The following is a 19562-nucleotide window of genomic DNA, read 5'->3' as shown; positions in this document are numbered from 1 at the left end:
GATTACACGTGGCTGCAATCTGTGATTTGGGAAAGCTCAAAACTGGCAGGATGTCTAAGGGAAGGATTGCATTATGCTTGTCTGCCCTTCGTCTACTTCTTAGGCATCTATTATTGTCTGCTACTGCAGCTAGGGTTTCTGTGTAGGTGGACCTCTGTCAGACTTAGAATAGCTGTCTTTATCTTCTTGCCCAAGGAGGATTAAAAAGGAGGATTAGGTTTCAAACTGTTCATGCAAAAAGTGACTAGAAGCTTCTTTGAGTTGGAAGATTTTGTGACAAGTTAGACAATATGAGAAGGCATTTTACTTGGGGTAGAGAACCCTCAGGTATCAGCTTGCTGGGTTAAGGTGGTAGTTTCTATAACTTAGGAGCCCTAAGAAAAAATCCTGATATCATGAGGAGACTTTAGTCAGGAGCTCATGGGCTAGAAGGGATGTTCAGTGGTTTTCTTTTGATTACACAGAAAGTTGGAGCAGATCCTAAAGGACTTTAATCTTCAAATGTGTAACACCAGCAGAACGTTATCTTTTGGTTGTGTTAAGATGCTGTGAAACTACCAGCTGGCTTGATTTTCCCTTTTAAAAATGCACATGCAACATGGTCTTGAGTTCACATTGAGTTAGTGTTTGAGAGGATGGTGAAGTGGAAAAGTCAATCCTTGATTTGCAATGATAGTGTATACATGAAAAAGCTTCTTCAACAATAAGCATCTTGTGGTTACTTTATATTCCTTGTAAATGTTTATGTAGCTGGTCTTGGTTTGTAAAAATTTCACTATTTAACATTGTATTAATCATTAACACTTCATGAGCTAGTTGTACTGGAAGCTTAGTGTTTATAACACATTTTCATCAGTGAAAGGATGAAGTTTGGTTGTGCTATAGCTGTTTAGAGGAAATACCTATTCACTATCATCAGTTAATTCCAGTACAGCTGAAATTAATATTTAAGTAGTCCCAGAGAGGTAGAAGCACTTTCTGCAGTTTTTCCAAAGAGCAATGCACAAGCATTATTGAAGTTATCGCATAGCTGACAATATTTTGTGAAACCTTCTTTCAGTATAACTTCAGTCACCATCCAGAAAGGTACCTTGTAGTGTTCAGCAATAACTATCAAGGATTTAGAAAACATACTTTTCCCAAGTATTTATCCAAGAATGCTATTAATTCTGTAGTACAGAATTTCTGCCACCTTGCCATTTCATATTTGATACTGTCTTTAAGGGTTTGAGGTTTTTTAATAAGTTATTTTGACCTCAGCTTTGGTGTTATTCACATCTGGTATAACAGAGCTCCCTTGTCTGTGCCAGTCCTGCTCTGATAGGATTACTTGAAATTGGGATTCTCCTTGGGGTCAATTTTACTTGGAAAACAGTGGTTTATGTTCATCTCTGCTGAAGCTTTTTGCTGCAAGTCTTCTTAAACAACAGAGCAGGGAACTGGCCTGGTTAGTAGTAAATAAGACTCAAAGAAGATTTATTTATTTAATGGGAATGCCATCTTTCACAGCAGAAAACAGCAAGTCTCTGTTGAGCATGTGAAGCTTAGAAGGGGGCTATAATTCAGGGCTTTTGTGCAGAAAACATAGCAGTGGTCATGTTCCTGCTGCTGGGCCATTTGAATGTGCTGGAGCACAAGGGTCATCGTGCAGCTGGAAGAATGGTGTTTCTAATTTTTAAATCTTTTAGTGCTCACACTGTGGATTGGCTCTGCAAACGATAAGGTGGAAATTGCAGGTGCAGATTTCAGAGACCTATTTTTTTCCCAAGGCTAATTTTGCTGGGTTTGGTGGTGAGTATTAAATATAGCCTAGAAGTTGGAACATTAACTGACCTCTCTATGTTTGGAGGATAGAATGTGGTATTAGGGAAATAATCTGGGAGGATTGGAATAATCTCTATGTGTTGATACGCTGTTAAAATGTGCCCAAATGAGTTCTGGGTTTGTTTCTTTATTAAATAAGCAAAGTTTTTCAGAGGGATACGTGAGGTCAGAGAGGTAAAAATAGTGCTACAGAAAACACGATCTTACTTCAAATTTTAAGTAACACAATAGTGCCATTGCTTTAATGTTACTGGTTGTCATTACATGGTTGTGATATAAATATTCTGTAGCAGAACTGACTAATCCTCCAGCCCTTCTGTTGTGATCCAGATTAAATAAATGAAACTCAGCAGTATTATTTGGATATTAATATTTTACGGTGAGTTAGAGGCAATGTTCAGAGTATTGTCTGGAACATTTTCCTGTTTAACGGGAATTCATCAAAAAAATGGAATATTTAAAATGAATCTTTAAACCTTGGCAATTGCATTCAGAATTAATTAAAGGCTACACACTTTTAGTGCAATCTGTCTGCAACAGCTGTGTTAACACTAGCAGTGAGCACAGGAAGCAGAACGGTTCAGTAAATCCATAAAGAGCTCTGTAGTGTAGCCTGTCATGAAACCATCAGATTTAAATGTAGGTTATCCTCCTCCTTCCTGTCCTCCCAGAGAGGTTGTCATGGGCTTAACTGAAAGGCAAGCATAAAAAAGACAGTGATGGCTGTGCTTGAGAAACAACTTGGAAAATGGAATCAAAACACATTGTTGGCTTTTTTTCCCTCTCTATTCTCATGTAGGGTGCAAATGCTTCCAGCTATGATAGCTACACAGTCATGCTCATTTCTAATGTATGTTTGCTCACCTAGCAATAAATGCAAGTTCATTTGCTAATGGGTCTTTGTAGCAAAGAGCAACAAAGAGCACTATATTCAGTGTTTATCCATTGTGCAGGGTGATTAGAACCAGCCTGCAGAACATGCTGTACTACCATTCTGTTTTGTTTTCTCTGTTCTCACAGAGTCATGAGGACCAGACAGTAGTTTCTTATCTGAATCACTTTTAAGGACTAGCTCTTCACAAAGTGACTTCCAGGGGAATATTGGTGACTGAAAGAAGAGTAGATATATGTTAGAGCCTTGACCACAGCAAGATCTGATTATTGTCTGCTGGAATGAAGGACTAGTTGATTTTCCAACCTCTTTCCAGTAGAGGTGCTGCAATAGGTGAAATGCTTTCAGTGAAACATTTGGGGTAGATTCAAATACAGATCAATGAGCTTGTAACAAGATCCATGTTGCTGGAGTTGTGTCATGTGAGTTGAAGTACTGGTTAGTTCTGCCCTGGCAGTTGCCAGTGGGGCTCTGTGGGACACAGAGCAGAGTTGTGCAGAGTTGTAGGCATAACCTCTAGCCAGAAAGCCACTGTTTCAGAATCCATAAATCCTGGAGACACATGCCCATTTTACTTTGTAAGTGCTGGCAGAGGAAGGTTGCATTAGCTGAAAAGAAGATTACAGATTCCTCAGAGTGGTGTAGTTATAATGATGTCTTGTGATTCTCAGCTGCTTCCAGATCAAAGATTCTCTTCTCCATGTCATTGTTGCTGTTCAGAACATAGTCAAGCTCCTGCTGTTGGATGGCCATCAGCCTATTGTTTTGTTTGCAGGCATTTTCAGCTTTGAAACTGAGGAGACTCCAGACAGTTGCACAACAAGCCATCATGACATCTGCATGATGGCAGTGCAGAGGTATAGAGACAGTTGTGTGGTTAGGGGGTTCCTTAAACCAAGTTCTCTCCAATAGAAATGATGAAAAAGCATTAAAAATAACTGACATGTTGGAGTTGGAGCAAGATCTTTTCTGCTGATCTGAGGGGATAGAGTCAAATTAGATCTCCTTCCTTCAGTCTGTGTGTATCTTCTTGCTGGATTTTCCACATAATGTCTCCCACACGGTGAAGGTTTCTCTCAGGTGCTACAATGCACTCGCTTACCACTCTGGAAAAGGGACTCCTAGGGTAGTTCAGGGCTGTTTGCCAGTCTGGGTGAAGCAGAGTGTGTTCATAGCTCTGAAGCAGAAAGCACTAAGTGTCCATTATCAGGGCAAACAAAAGCCCCAGTGTGCACGTAGCCTAAACACGGCGCTGGTGTGGTGTGAATCAGCGGCTGTGTGCTCTGGGGGAAAGCTGCCAGCCCAGAGCCAGCATTCCTGTGCCTGGGCATATCCTGACAGTGCTGCCTACTTACCTACAAGAACCGTGTGAAGTGGAGCTTTTCCAGAGCTTCACAAAGCCTATATTTAATAAAGTGTTGTTTTTATAATACCTTCCATCCGCTGGATTTCACAAGTAAACTAATCCTCTCAGCTGGTCTTTAGGTAGAGCAAAGATGCCAGTTTTACTGACAAAGGAGCCGGAAAGCAGACTTCTGGGGTTTTTTCTGCAATAGCAGGGGAGTAGAAGATGGATCTAGTCTTACAGCTATTGTTCTCAGCATTGCTACTGTTTTCTGCACATTGTGTGCTGGGCATTGTATAGAATGAGTTTAAGACACAGTTTATAGTTTGAGGAGTTTGTGGCCTAAATTGGTTAAGTCCTGCAGTAAATGCTGGAGTAGTTTACTCTTGAAATGCTGCAGATATTTTTCTGCCTCTGTGCTTTAAGCACTTCTGAGCTAAATCACTTTGAGCCCACCAGGAAGACCCGAGAGGGCTGATGCCCTAGGAGGGAAGTGATGATAGTTTTCTTAACTTTAACTACAAAATTAATATCACCCCTGAGGAGCTGAGTTGCCAAAATGAGCACAGCAGATTACAGGGCAGTTCTGGAGGAGATACTGTACTCATCAGCTCCACGGAGCCTCCGACCCAGCTTGGCAGCTGTGCAGCTTTGATACCCTGCCTGCAAGAGGGAGGGAGGGGTGGAAGGAAATAGATTCACAGCTGCATCACCACCTACTTCTCAATTTAAATGAGGTGGTACTCATAGTAAATTATTGAGTACTTGCAGCTGTTTCCCTTTCTCCATGGGGAAAGTGTTAATCTAAATGTTGCAGGTACTTATTACCACATTTCCACCAGGCTGTGGGGCTCCCCATCTTGTCCAGAGCAGTTGTTCCCATCTGTGGCATGGCTTGAGTGGATCACAGTAGGTTTCAAAAGGAGTTGGTCTAAATATTTCCTGGAGAGGACCTGAACAAGTCTGGTGGTTCCCTGGGTCTGTCCAACATCTACCCTGGACTTGCTTGCACTTTGAGACATGGAAAAGAATGGAGCATTGTCCACAAAGCAGTCATGTTTAAATCACCTTTCACAGTACTGGGAGAAGTGCAGTGGAGAAATGAGTGCCAGTAAAAGACTTCTACCCCAGAGAGTGCAGTAACAGGTAAACGGGTAAAGGTGATCTCCCCCTCACCTGGATGTGCTGTGTGAGTTTCCAAGAAGATGGGGTCCCACAGGGTCTGGCTTGGCGGGACTGGGGGCAGACTGGTAGCCCCAGAGGGGAGGCTAGGAGCTGATGTGACTGATATTCCAGAGGCTTGATCCTGGCGCCCAGGCTCTGCTTGGGTGGGTGATGCTCAGTGGCAGAGATGGCATGGGAAGGTTTCTTCTGAAGCATGGGTGGAACAGCCTTAGACCCACAAGAGGCTGTTGATAGCCATAAGTGATAACAAAGAGAGGGTTTAATTATGATATCTAGATCAAATACAGAGTGAAGGGCTTGTAAGTTTGCTCCAAATTGGATCTCAGCTGCAGTTTATTTAAGCAATGGTCCTGCAGGTTGTGTTTGTCTTAGACAGTGGTTTGTTTTACTGTGGTGTTGCTCATTAATACCATATGCAACAGGCTGGCTCCTATGGAGATTTGGTCCTGTCCTAGTGAACTTCCAATACAGCATCATAGCTCAGCTGTGCAGGAGTAGAGTTAAATGTAGATTTAGTAAATTTTAGATTTTCAGTAAATTTTTCTGATGTTAGAAGAGTAGTGATCAGCTTCAATGTTGCATTTACTTGCAGTATTGCATCTTCTCCTGAGGATGCTGTGCCTGTCATCTTGGTGTGGATCTGACTGAATTAAATCTCTGATACTCCTGAAGGCCTCTTGCTGTGGGTGTAATTGAAGGATTTTGAGTATAAGTCTTTACTTCTGGCTCCAAGGAGTTACAACAGCCTTTCCTCTCTTGCAGAGTGTTTACCATGCCTCTGGGAACGTTCCTCCTTCCTGTTCTCTGTTTCTTGGGAGCATCAATTCCACGGGGACTGCAGTATGTCACATTCTCACACAATGCTACAAAATTCCTCCACCTGTCCATGGACTTGGAATCTGGGACCATTTACTTGGGGGCCACCAACTTTCTCTTTCAGCTGACATCTGACCTGCTGTTGGAGAACATGGTTCAGACTGGGCCAGTTCTGGACAGTAAGGATTGCCTCCCACCGGTCTCAAAGCTGGAGTGCCCTCAGGCGCACCACACTGACAATCACAACAAGCTGCTGCTGGTGAACACTGTGCAGAAGGAGCTCATCGTGTGTGGCAGCGTCCACCAGGGGATCTGTGAGAAGAGGAGCCTGGAGTCCATCGACCACGTCCTCTTCCGGCCGGAGAGCCCTGGTGACACTCAGTACGTGGCTGCCAATGATCCCAACATCACCACGGTGGGACTCATCGCCTACTCGAAGGATGAGGTGCCCTTGCTGTTCGTGGGACGAGGGTACACCAGCCGAGGAGTGGGAGGAGGAATTCCTCCCATCACGACCCGGAATCTCAGGGCCCATGGAGGGGATGTTCAAGCCACAGACTCTCACTCCATTTTCTCCTATGAAGAAACAGCAAAACTGGCTGTGGGCCGGCTGTCAGAGTACAACCACCATTTCATCAAATCCTTCACTTACCACTCCAGTGTCTATTTCCTCTTCTACCGGCGGGACCTCAAATCCCAGTCGCGTGAGTACAAGACCTACATCTCACGCATCTGCCTGGATGACTCCCACTATTACTCGTACGTGGAGTTACCTCTGCTCTGCCAGAGCAAAGCCAATACATACAGCCTGCTGCAAGCAGCCTATGTCACCCGGCCGGGAAAGGAGCTGGCCCAGGGACAGCTGGACACCGAGGGCGAGGTGCTGTTCGCAGCTTTCTCTGCCTGGCAGGCTTCCTCTGGGAAACTGAGCGAGGAGTCTGCACTCTGTGTCTACACAATGGAGGAGGTGGATCGCCTCACCAACTGGACTAGGGATGTTTGCTACATGAGAGATGGGAAGTCAGAAGAAGGGACAGAAGTGGCATATATTGAGTATGATGTCAGTTCCAACTGTGTCCAGCTGCCAGCGGTAAGTGGCTTTGTGCTGTTGAGCAGTCTGCAGCATGTTCTTGTGTCGCTCTGCGTTCCTGAAGTTATCTTGCTAACACAGATGGATGTTGAAATCTGGGTTAAAAGCCTTTGGGCTCAGTCTGTTGTGCCCCACATGGGCAGGATTCCTTGCAGAGGGAGAGGAACTGTATGTGGCAGTGGGAAGAGCATCTGGTGTGACCTGGCCCTGAGGCCTGTCTTGTGGCAATACCCGGCAAGAGCACTGAAGCTGCTGTTCAAGTCATTCTTTATCTGTGTCATCTCCTGGTCTGCACTGCAGGGAAGGAGAGGAGCATGTGTACATGCTCCTATGTGTTGGGAAGGGAATTTAAGGGGTGTGCTGGGTCCCTGTTGCTTATGGTTAAGTGCACCTCACAACAGCTTCCTGCAAGGGCACTCAGGAACAAAAAGGAACATTAGCAAAACCAAGTGTCATCAAAGAGATGTTCAGAATCCTCCTGGAAGTGCTCCTGTGTAACAGGTTTTAAGTGACTCTGCTTTGGCAGAGGGGTTGGATTAGATGGTCTCCAGAGGTCCCTTCCAACCTTAATAATTCTGTGATTCTGTGAAAAATCCCAGTTTCCTATAGACTGCTTTAGTCCTGCAGACTTTTGGGCTCAGCTTCTCCTGAGCTGGATCTTTTTCTTCAGAGCTGTAAGAGGTGGCAATCCTTTAAGTTCAGTCACAAAAGCATGATGGGATATTGCAGGATAAAAATGTGACCTAAAGTGGCTGTGACCCTGAATTCTCACCGTTTGGCAGCCACACTGGCTGCAAAATCAGGGACAGTGATTCAAACACGGCAGCAGCGCTCTCCTGGATGCGGTGTCCTGGCATGAGGCTCTGTGACTATGAGCAGCCTGTTTGCACCAAGGGTATTTCAGGTCCTTAACAGAACAGTATGTTATCTTGTGTCTTCCCTCCACAGAACAGGCTGTCCAGAGAATTGCCTCTTCCCAAACTCGTGCTGCAAAGAGCAAAGTGTTACCACAGAGCTTTAGAAGTTTCTGGGGTTGGGTGTGTGGTTCAAAACCAGTCTTAAAATTATGGTTTTCCTTTCAGTAGCTAAAGCTGACTGTAGAGTACTTGTGGGACAAGGGAAGGGTAAAGAGCAGACTTGGAGCAGGATGAGTGTGAGGGTAGGAGGAGTATGTAAGAGCTGGGAAGGAGGAGACTGCCCAGCTTGATGTCCTGCTTTCACTGTATTTATTAGGCATACCCTGTGAGTCCTTTGAAAGGCCACATGGAATGACAAGTGATTTTTAGGGGAGCTTAAGGGAGTTAAATGTTGAACAGGTATGAGCAGATGAATCCTTCATTCAAAATGATGTAGAGTACCCTTATACCATTTGAGCCAATGGAGAAGTGGATGCACAGAGTGGTAGAAAAAGACAGTCTGTCTGTGATTCCTGGTGCATGATCCCAGGGTCCCAGCTGGATGGTTTGGCTTGAGTGGGCTGACCATATTGTGATGTCTTATTAACAAGTGTGTCCAATGAAATGTAAATGTCCTAACAAACCTGATCCTTCACCATTCAGCACATGGTAGCGGTTGTCGTTCACATTGTATCCAACATCATGTAAAAAGGTCTGTGCCAGCTCCAGCCTGCTTCAGTCAGGGCTGAGTCAAAGTGGCTGTCAATGGACATTTTATGCAGGAACAGTTTTAACTTCTTTTCAATGGTGGCAGCTTGTGCTAGATGTAAGGATAATGCTAATTAATTTCACATTTTTCTGCCTCTAAACCAACTAGTGCATAAGGTATGCCCTTTCCCTTAGATCTGCCTCTGGGTTTCAGCCTAAAAAGGGAGGCTAAAATTGAGTTTTACAGTTCAATACAATCTCTTGAACTGGAAAAAAAAAAAAAACCCAAACCCAGCTTGTTTTTATAAAAATTTCAGACCCAGTTCATTTGTTCAGTTTGCTGGAGATTCGTTACTTATGAGATGCAGGAGGCTGTGTAGATGCTGTTTAGTGACTTGATAAATTGGAAGTGTGAAACATTTCTACGAGGCTTGGGAAGGCTGCATGTCTTCTGTGGGTGTAGTTTTCAAGGCATGTATCTTGCCCTTTTGTTTTCAGTCCTCTTCATGCATAGATATAGCTTGTCCTATTGTTGTTTCCTACCTGTGCAGATAGGATATACACAGCAGAATTCACAGCAGCAGCTGCTGCATTTCATTAAGACACTGGATGATTCCTCAAGTGCATTTTCTGCAACGTTGCCAAGATGTTATTCATTGCAAGCAATTCAAAGAGCTTCTATGTAAATTTATATAAGTACTTTATACAGACAGGCCCTGAGAGGCCATGGCTGGGCTGTGCCAGTGCTGAGAGAGCTTGCACAGGTCATGTTGGTTTATGGTAGATAAATGTTGTGTGTGAGGTGACTTGCCCTTGGCATCACATAAAGGCAACAGCAGTGCTGAGCACGACTGGCTTACAAATATTTCTGACTTGTATGTGGACATTTTTTAAGCAGTCTTTGAAAAATCAGCCAGTAGTGGGGTCATTAGGCTTCAGAATTTTTACAAAGGTTGCAAAAGATATCTAGAATCCCTTTCAAAATAAGCACTTGATGCTTTGGAGCATGGAATGTTGGCAGTGGCCTGCTTCCTAATAAATCTTAAAGGAATTGGATAGCTGGAGAAATAGAAGTCTTGAAGTTACAAGAAGATGATTGGAAGAAGCTTAAAAATCAAATGGCAGGTGGTAAGAAAAATGTATACTACTAAAAATGAATGCTAGTTTAGAGGATGATAAGAACTAGCAATCATTAAAAGCTATAGCCTCCTCAGACTTTGTCAGAACCTTACACCAAATGTGCAGAAAAAAAATTGAAGTAGTATTTGAAAGGAAAACAGTAAAGCACTGGACTGAAAGCAGTGCTAGTCTAACTGGCATGGTTTGTTAATAGGACTGCTGTGTCAAGCCTTTCTTCCCTGCTAGGATAACAATGCATTTGAGAAGGGAACAGAGCTGAGCAGGTTAAATATATTTTAATGTGGGATTTCCATAGACCTTACTAAAAGCTGCCAATTGCTTCTAGTTTCTCCAGGAAGTAGTCAAGTATTTAAAAAAGAAACAAAGCTAACAACAACACAAACCACACACACACACAAAAAAAAAGATTAAAGAAATTAAAAAAAAAAAAGAGAAATGGGAGGAGAGGGGAGAGAGGGCCAGGTTTTCCATGGGATCAGTGAGTGGAGATAAGCAGACACCTCAGGAATGCCATGATGTGCTGTTATCATGGGTCTCTGACAGGGGCAGCTCCATTGCCTGGTGCCGGTTGGTACCGCGCAGCCTGAGCTGCCAAATGCAAAGCCACAGACATCAGGCAGAAGGAATATCTAATGCTGCTCACAGGGAGTCTAAATTGAACCACATTGCCTGAGGCAAGAGAGAGAGCTGGAGTCAGTATGGACTGCACAGTTAATGTGCTGCTCCACGCTTAGCTTTGTCAGAGTAATTAGTAAAGGGGCTGGAGAAGAGAGTGAAAACATTATCCATAAGGGATTTCATGATGAAAATCTTGAATTTACACAAGCCACATTGTTTGAAGACAAGACACTGATCAATTAAAAAATGGTGTTTAAGATACTAATTGTTGAGTGAACAATCCTGCATTCATTCTCCAAAAGGATACTGTAAAATTGAAATGGACATGGAACAAGGCACCAAGAAAGATATAAAGCAACACAGGAACTATCCTAGACAAGACTGAATTTGTTACTTAGGAAAAAGATGAATCATAATGGGATATCTTTTCTCTGCACACAACAAATAGTAAATAAGTTTGCAGCTTTCATTGTCCTTCTTTAGAATGCAGTAAGTGAAGGTTTGGTGGCACTGGGAGGGAACTAACTGGAACAGAGGAATGACTGTTTCTGCACAGAGCAGTGGAGTTAATGTTCGCTCTCACAAGACTTAGAAGGATTGAAGCAGTGTGCAATGATGTCTCTTGTATGTGCTCTCTGATTCCTAAGTGCAGTTAGTAAGCTCTTTGGAGCAGGTTGTGTCCCAGCCTGTGTTTACGTATGTCCTGATGCACTGGGATTCTACTTCAGGCTTAGAATTTAACTTGCGGGTGTTACAGCAAAACCATGCAAATTGCTTGAGGTGGAACTTGTCTCAAGGTGGCTTTGCACTGGAAACAGAAATCCTCTTCTTTTTCCTTTGTTCAGAAGAACACAATTAATCTTCCCCAATGCAGTATCATGGCAGCGTGTAACAGCAATGTTTTTTGGAGAACTTGAGGGAGTTTCAATGCATTTCATTACTGATGCTGAATGAACTGGCTGAAATGTCTGCAGGATTCTGTGAGGGTACAGACAGCCAACATACCTAAACTAATTATTAAAATATGGGTGGTTTTACCCTCAGTAAAAAAGCTTAGAGGAGTTAAAGCTGAATTCGCTGCTGGAGAATTTGGGTAGAAGGGGGATGGTGGGAAGTGTTCATGTGCTAACATTCTTTGGACCTTTTTTTTTTGGTACTGATTTTCCTGTTCTTTTCACTCTTCCAAAAAGGACACCCTGTATGCCTACCCCTGTGGCTCTGACCACACTCCCAGCCCTATGGCCAGCCGGGTACCCTTGGAAGCTGCCCCGCTCCTGGAGAAAACTGAGGCCCGTCTGACAGCTGTGGCAGTGAATGTGGAAGATGGCCACACCATTGCTTTTCTGGGAGACAGCAGAGGAAGGCTGCACAAGGTATGATCTGCATGCAGCAAAAAGAATTAAACTAACCAGGGGTGCTCAGGTAAAAGGGGAAAAGGGCAGTTTTTCTTTTTCCTTGGGAAGTTGGGTTTCTACTAAAGATCGTTACTATCAGATGGTCTCTTCTCACCCTCTACTGCCTGTGGAAAATGTGAACGCCCCAAACGTGGTCACATTGGCTTTGGTTACACCTGCACTGAGCCAGCAGCAAGGCTGGTGCATCCTACATGGTTTGCACAGGTATTTCTGGGCATGTGCTTCACGTGGCTGAAGTCACTGCACGGAGGTTCTGGTGGGAGATTAAAACCCTTGCACACAGCAGCAGTTCCAGTTTGTTCCTGCTGTCGAACAGGTGCCCCCAGCTGTGGTGGTGCTTTGCCTGCTCACAACTGTGGCTCTCTTGCAGGTGTACTTGGGAGCCCAGGGAGAGGCACACACCTATGCTTCAGTATCTATCCAGGTGAACAGCATGGTGAGTGGAGACCTGCTGTTCGACCAGTTGCAGGAGCACCTCTTTGTCATGACCCAGTCAATGGTAAGACCAATACAATCCTTTCACAGAGGAGCTGAAAGCACTAGATGTCCAGACAAACTGCTGACAGGAGCAGGGGAGGCACGGGAGCTGCACCTGGCTAAGCCTGTGCTGGGCAGCAGCTGCCTGCCAGTCTTCTTACAGAAATGGGAGCTGACCTCTCCCAAAAGCTGGAGGAAGCATGGAGAAAGCCTTGTTAGCCTAATCCGTGGCTTGTTTGCGTGTGCATTTTCTGAAGTCTGTCAGGCTGTGTCAGCAGTGATGGAGGAATGTGAACTGCAGGCTGTAAAAAGCTGCTCTGCTGGCATGAATACAAGGGACCATCAATTCCTGGATTCTTGTGTTGAGCAGGAACTGTTTGGACAACAGTTTGCATCTCCATTTGAGCAGAAGAAAGCCTCTGGGTTCACATGCGACCCATCTTGGTTTTGCAGGAGTTTAAAAAGAGAAAAGAAAGGATTTGTGTCACTTCTGGTTTTAATCAGTTAAAAGATCACACTGTTCTTCTGTAACCTACAAAAAGCAGAAATGTGTGGGAAATGTCTTCAGATAGCAGAGGTGTTCTCTGACCAGGGATATAATAACAGTCTTGCAGATGAAATCAGGCTGTGGAAGGACCCATGTGAGGCACCTTTCTCTTTACCCCTGCTTTCTGTAATTCTATTTGTGCCTAGAGGCAGTTGGAGGAGAAGAGGCGTTGAATGCCTCAGGCTTTTGAGATATTGGTGTCTGCTGAGTAGGAAATCCAACTATGGATACTTTATTTGAGAGGATTTTTACCACCACTTGTATCAGCTCCTTGAACTGGAAAGAAAAGGATCCTCCTGGCAAAGGAAAAGCAGTCCTTGAGTTAGTCTGAAGGAAAGAACAAACAACAAATGAGAGCCACTGCTTCCCTTTACTCCCCCAGTGCACTTTGAGATACTTGTAAAATTTGTAACACTTCAAAGCAGGAGTTGAAATCTGTGAGTGGAAGAAGATTAGGGAAATCTGAAATATATCCTTAACAGTAGTTATTCTGCCAATTAAAATATGCAAATTAAATAATGTACTTAGCAAAAGTAATAGGTCTGGGATTAGAAGTTGGTATTTCAAAGTAGCTGACAGTAGTAGCTGAAGTGTAGTAGCAGATTAAAGAGGACAAGAGGCTGAAATCAGCAAGGATGGTAAGTTAAAGCAGAAGAATTTTGCAAGTAAAATTTACCCTGAGATGGCAGAAAGTTCTTGTTCCGCATTGATCAAAGCTTCAGGGTCTGCTTCAGTCAAAATGATAGTTCTGCCAGGTAGAGCTGGGCCATAGTGCAGATGGATTCAGAGACCTCAACCGTAGCTGCTGTCTCCAGCTTCAGTCACCTGTGTGTCAGGAGAGATCATCTCATATGACAGAGTCCAGAAAAGCAAAAGAGTGGATGATATTCAGTCAGCTATTCTATAATTCACTTTGTTAAAATGCAATTTTATGACTAAATACAACTTCCCCCTTGCAAAATGGGTTGCAGAATAACCAATGAATAGCAATACAGTTTGCTTTCCTCAATGTCTCTCTACAGCCTGATGCTTAGATGTCCTTCACCAATGTGTGAAATGGCCGTTCACATGGGCTCTGGAGACTTGTTCCCATTTTGTTTGTTTTTAAGGGAGGAGAAATTGAGGATCAAAAAGTTGTTTTGATGAGCATAAAGATGATGAGACTTGCTAGTTAGGCATAAGAAGTCAATAACCTGGGAGCTGTGTTGTGTGTGCTGTGTTTTCCACTTTTTATTTCTTTCTCTGACAGGTGGTAAAGGTTCCCATAACGGAATGTTCCCTGTACTTGGACTGTGAATCCTGTCTGGCACTGAAAGATCCCTACTGTGGCTGGTGTGTCCTTCAGGGAAGGTAAGATAGATCCCTCTTCACTGTAAGGATTTTGGAGGGAGAGTGCCTAGGGATTGTCTCTGCTTACTCTCTTCCTTATATCTGTGTCTAGATTTTGTTTATTTTTAGTTCCTTTATAGGATATTTGCTCTAACTTAACATTCTTCTCTCTGCTTCCCTAAAACACTGCCAGCAGCAATAGCAGCTGCACACAGGGGCATATTTCCATTGCTTTTTGGGTCTTTGGCACCACTCATGATTCACCTGTTCATTAGATTTCAGCCTGGTTTTAGTCTGACTTCAGCTCAAACTACCACATTGCAAGTTTAGAGAAACTATCTTGTCTCTTCTTCTGGTGTCTTATTTAGCACTCTTTCACTACTTATTCCCCTACTGATGTTGCTTAATGAGACATGGTTTATTCCAGTGTCTGTGTCTGCCTGCTGGCTCTGCTTCCCAGTAGAAAGTCACTGGAATTAGTTCATGATCCCTGAAGCCCAAGAAGTGCTTACCTATCTATAATTTCACAACAGTTCATCCTGTTATTGAAGGTGGTAGGAGGCTGGAACTTCAGTGGTTTGTGCAGCAGCTTCCCCAAGAGTCTAGCAAGGCTTGAGACAGGCAGTGTCTGCTTGGGAGCCAAGCACAAGCTGCTGCTCAGGTCTCTCACGGGGCTCCTTGCTCTTTCCCTGCAGGTGCAGCCGTCGCTCTGAGTGCTTGCGGTCCAGGTTGAGTGAGCAGTGGCTCTGGAGCTTTAACTCTACACAGCAGTGTCTGTCTGTCCAGTCACTAACTCCAGCCAACATCAGCAGAGAGGAAAAGAGAAATGTGAGTGGTAGTGATCCTCTGATGGTGCTCAAGCTTATAGAAAGTCCTCTGCAAACTAAGGAGTCACAAGTCTTTCTGTTGCTTTAACTGGGGTGCTGAAATACTGAACCTACAGGCCTGTTGTCTGCCTCACACGGGGGACTTATCTCCTGGTGCAGCCAAGCTGTTAATTCAGTTGTTTGATTGTTTCTTTGTTTTCTCTGAAACTAAGTGTCCTTGCCTGCTAAGATTTACTGGGTATTCTGGAGTATGTGGTGCCTGCTTGGATGGGGATCCTCCTTGTTTTGGTGTCTGTAAGGTGCCTGTGCTTTCAGTGTTTCTGTCACTTGCTGTCAGGAAGGCCTGAAAGGAGTGGCCCAAAATTACAGCTCCTGTCTGGGATGTGATAGCTGACAGAAAAGCTAAGAAGGTGCTGGAGTGATTTGAAGTCTGTCATTGTGTCAGGAGGTGGCAAGAACCTGTCTTTTGCTAGAGGCTTGGGCAGTGGGGGAAGTTGTCAGTTGCTGGAGGGATGCCAAGTTCCGTTCAGGAATAGCAAGAGATGATGAATGGAACAGTCAGTCCTAGGAGACATTATAGGAAAATGAGCATTTTTGTAGGTAACTACTTTATGAGATTCTTGAAAAAAACAGAACAAGAAAATTATATTAAATGAAGGCAAATTATTTACTGGTTATTATTGAACTGACAGATATTCTTGGCCATCTCGGACTTACCTTCTCTGCGTGAGGAAGAATTTTATTCCTGTTATTTTGAAGATTATGAAAGCCCAGCAGTTCTGACAGAGTCAGGAATCATGTGCCCTTCTCCAGATCCCAGCCAAGCACCAGCTTTGCCAACAGGAACAGGTTAGTGAAATGCTTTAAATGGAGCATGATAGCTCTGATAACATTGTTGGGAGAAAGTATATTGTAGGCCATCATATTGCCAGGATTAACAGCCATGAATGTATGTGGACTGTCAGCAGGTGTTCATTTCATTCCTCATAATATCTGTTTGCTTTCTACTTGTGTCACACACATCCTGTGCTATTTTGGGCTGTTGCCAAATTCCAGTGCCAAACTGATAGTTGGAAAGGAGATCGTGTTTGAAGGGGTGTATGCAAATCTGAATGTGATCTGAAATGCAGTCTAGAGAGTGGCTGGTTTGGCAGCTTTTTCCTAAATCTGGGGAGAAAACTCTCATAAATATTGCTTTATTATTAAAACCAAGCAAAATGCAGCCTTCTCAAAATCCATGTAATGGGAGAAGGAAGTACACATAAGGAAAGGCAAGAAGAGGCCTTAAAGTCTCTTAAAGAAGAGTCCTTAAAGATATAAATGAATCTGCAATGCGGCATAACCTTAGAAAATACCCAGTCCACCTGTGAACAATAGCTGGCTGAGTATTGCTGATTGGCCACTTTAAAGAACCTGGAAAGTTCTCAATTTGTTTTCTTTGCATTGGATTTTACCCAGCCCGTCAGTGTGAGCTCTGATGAGCTGATCTCTTCAAAGAGCTTGTTCATCTGAAGTAAAAGGCAGGTGTCCATTGGGACACATCCCACACCATTCACCTAAATGGCTGAACAGATTTTTCTGTGCAAGTATGCAGCTGGCTAATAGGTATGAAGCAATCTCCATGGACATAACATGACACCAGAACTCAGCTAACACACTCATTCAAACTCCTTCATTTTCAATATTATTTGCAGCATTTTAATACCTGGCTTTCACACTGCTTTAGTCTGGAACAACCCCACCAGATCTCCATTCAGGGTGGTCAGGCAGAGGGAAGAGGGCTTCATGCAGTGCCACTGCAAGCAGAGTGGGCAGGATTTGCTTCTCTGTGTAGTTGTATGGGCTTGAATGTAAGCACAGTTGTGAAAAATCAGTGTAGATAAAGCCACAGTCTAGTTCTCATTATTCTAGGCTTCAGATATTCTTATCAACTCCTTTGTAAGTCAGCCTTGCTTTTATTGCAAGATACCTTTCCTACATTACTTTCATATTCTGTCTGAGACTTATCAAGTGGCTCCTGTTCTGTGGCATGAGCTTGCTCATGGATGGTTTCTGTCCCTTTGATCTATTTGTGTTGTCCCTTTGCTTCCGCAGTGCTTCTCCCACTCAGTGAGCTATGGCCAGGCCTTCCTAGCACAGAGCTTTGCTGTTTGACTGTGCCAGCTTCTTCTTCGTGTTCTTTTGTTTCTCAGACTTCCTCTCTCCTTCACTGTATTGTTATTCCTTCTCTGGCTTCTGTACTCTGCTAAGATGAATTTGAAGCTGGTAACCAGATTCATGCGTTGTTTTCTAAATGAGATCTCATTAGGGCCTCAGATACCAACACTTTCTTATTCCTACTTATAATACTTTCCCTAGTTCACTAAAATATTAGCCATTTTTCAGCTTTATTTTAAAGGTTGCATACCAGCTCATCCATCATGTGTAGCTGTTGAACTCCAAGTTAGTAGCACAAACTCTTGCTCTCAATCTGCAAGTGCTCGACCTCATCTTCTGTACTGTCAAACAGTATTATTGGCAGTCATGGGAAATAATGGCCTTTCTGGAGAAAGGAGTATTTATAAATATGGTGTCATAACCCTGAAATCCTGGGAGGTGTTAGCCCTTCCACCACTGCCAAATGCAATCACCTCTGTGACAGTGATAGGAGTTGGCAGTATTGCAGTGACTCCAGCCTCCAGCTGCATAGGATATACCCTTATTTTCTGCACATCCAGGGTTTCAATACACCCCCCATCACTGTTTTGTTAGCATACTGCTTCCCTTGCCATCCTGTCAGGAACCCAGCTTAGACCTGACTGGTTCTTCACATATTGATTGTTTTGCTGTGACTAGAGATTGCTTGCAAGAGGAGCTCTGAAATCTCATTCTGAGAGGAACAGTGCACAAGGTTCTTGTTACTTGCTTTTATTGCAAACTGCCTGAGAGAAACCAGCAGCTCCTGGGGTTGATCAGAGAATGCAGTATGCTCCCATTATTTGGAGAACTAGTAACAAACTCTAAGGTTGAAGGCATTTGTCTGGGACAAGATTAATAAGCTGATTTAGTACTGTTTTATGCAAAATATCTCCTTCCAGCTGATGCTTCAGCTGCAGTAAGATTTGACCATCTCTGCAGCTATTTGGTCTACAGAAAACAGTGACAGTCTCTTCCCAAAGAGAACAGGGCTATCCTGAGGGTTGTAATTGATGTGAGACCTGGATTTTAAAGCAGATAAGCCTTCAGTCGTGAGAAGTGAGATTACAAATCTTATAAACCTCTTCCCTGACTCACTTCTTAGTCTGGTCATAGAACAAAGCTCTCAAGGTAAAGGCGGCATGTGAAGGGCACATCAGTTCTAAGGTTTTGTTTTCCTTTGGATGACAAAAGAAGGCAATCAGCTTTGAGCTTCAATGTTACTTCTTCCTGTAATACAGAGATGGCAGTGGAATTACAGAAATAAAGGTGGACAGATCTTCAGACTAGGCTTCTTTCCCATGGGTTGGCGAGAGCTGTCACAAACTACTCCTGATGAACTTGTCCAACCTGTTTTTAGTGTCCGTAGGATAATCCAGTGATTGAGGTGCTAAAAGCATGGAAGGGAATCTGCCTCAGTGTTTGACAGTGTCTATCCTAAAGCATGCTGCGTCTCCTAACAGTATGGCAAACTTGTAGGGGCTCCATTTCTAAGAAATTTTTATTTTCATTTTCAGATCATGTCACCATAAAGCTTGTAGTGCGTTTCCATGACATCTTCATTGCTTCTGTGGACTTCTCTTTCTATGACTGTGCTGCAGTGGCCCTGCTGTGGAAATCGGCACCGTGAGCACCTGCTTTTTCTCTTCTGTAGTTTTAGGGAGGGTGGCAGTCCCTTTCTGGGTTGTTCTGTCTTAGCAGCTGCTCTTCTGTCATTCCTCCAGGTGCCAGAAGTGTGTGAGCAGTCTCTGGGGATGTAACTGGTGCATCCAGCAGCACCTCTGCACCCACAAAGCAACCTGTGAGGAGGGAACCATTATCTACAATGAAAGGGTACGTCTCCTGCTCAGTCCTAGTCCTGTGTGCTCTCACAGCCTCAGTGGGTCAGATCTCTTCTCAGGTAAAATAGCAGCTGTCAGTTACATCAAACAAGGAGATGAGCCATTGGAGCAAAGAGGAGCTCTCTTTGGAGTGACACGAGGCTCTGCATCCCTGATAGATACTATAGGTGTCTGGGGAAGTACCATCAGATGAAGCAGGTCACTATCCTGCGGTTATGCAGCCAGTATTGTCAAAGTGGAAGGACAAGAGCAAGCTGCAAGGGAGGTGGAACACGTGCCCAGTGTGTGGCTGTCACAGGTGGCCTTGCATTTTTGTGGATGATGAAGACTAGCAGACCTCCCTCTGAGAGGAGGACAGTGCAGGCATCTGTGTGAAGAGGGAGTGTTGCTGGATCTTCTGCACTGTGAACATTCCCCAATCCCATCGCACAAGATGG

At 43.9% G+C, this 19562-nt stretch overlaps 1 protein-coding gene across 1 annotated transcript in view; it reads left to right on the top strand.

The window, feature by feature from the left end:
- Nucleotides 1-19562, top strand: part of PLXNB1 (plexin B1) — a 77237-nt gene that overhangs the window by 31738 nt on the left and 25937 nt on the right. The window contains exons 3-10 of the mRNA XM_066558398.1: nt 6009-7152; nt 11705-11887; nt 12300-12428; nt 14203-14303; nt 14978-15110; nt 15802-15958; nt 18802-18910; nt 19009-19117. Coding sequence (XP_066414495.1) covers nt 6019-7152; nt 11705-11887; nt 12300-12428; nt 14203-14303; nt 14978-15110; nt 15802-15958; nt 18802-18910; nt 19009-19117 — 2055 coding nt within the window. The 5' untranslated portion in view covers nt 6009-6018. The remainder of the gene's footprint in view (nt 1-6008; nt 7153-11704; nt 11888-12299; nt 12429-14202; nt 14304-14977; nt 15111-15801; nt 15959-18801; nt 18911-19008; nt 19118-19562) is intronic.

The sequence above is a fragment of the Molothrus aeneus genome, chromosome 12 (assembly GCF_037042795.1).
Source record: "Molothrus aeneus isolate 106 chromosome 12, BPBGC_Maene_1.0, whole genome shotgun sequence".
Taxonomy (NCBI): domain Eukaryota; kingdom Metazoa; phylum Chordata; class Aves; order Passeriformes; family Icteridae; genus Molothrus; species Molothrus aeneus.
This window is presented reverse-complemented; position numbering and strand designations above follow the sequence as displayed.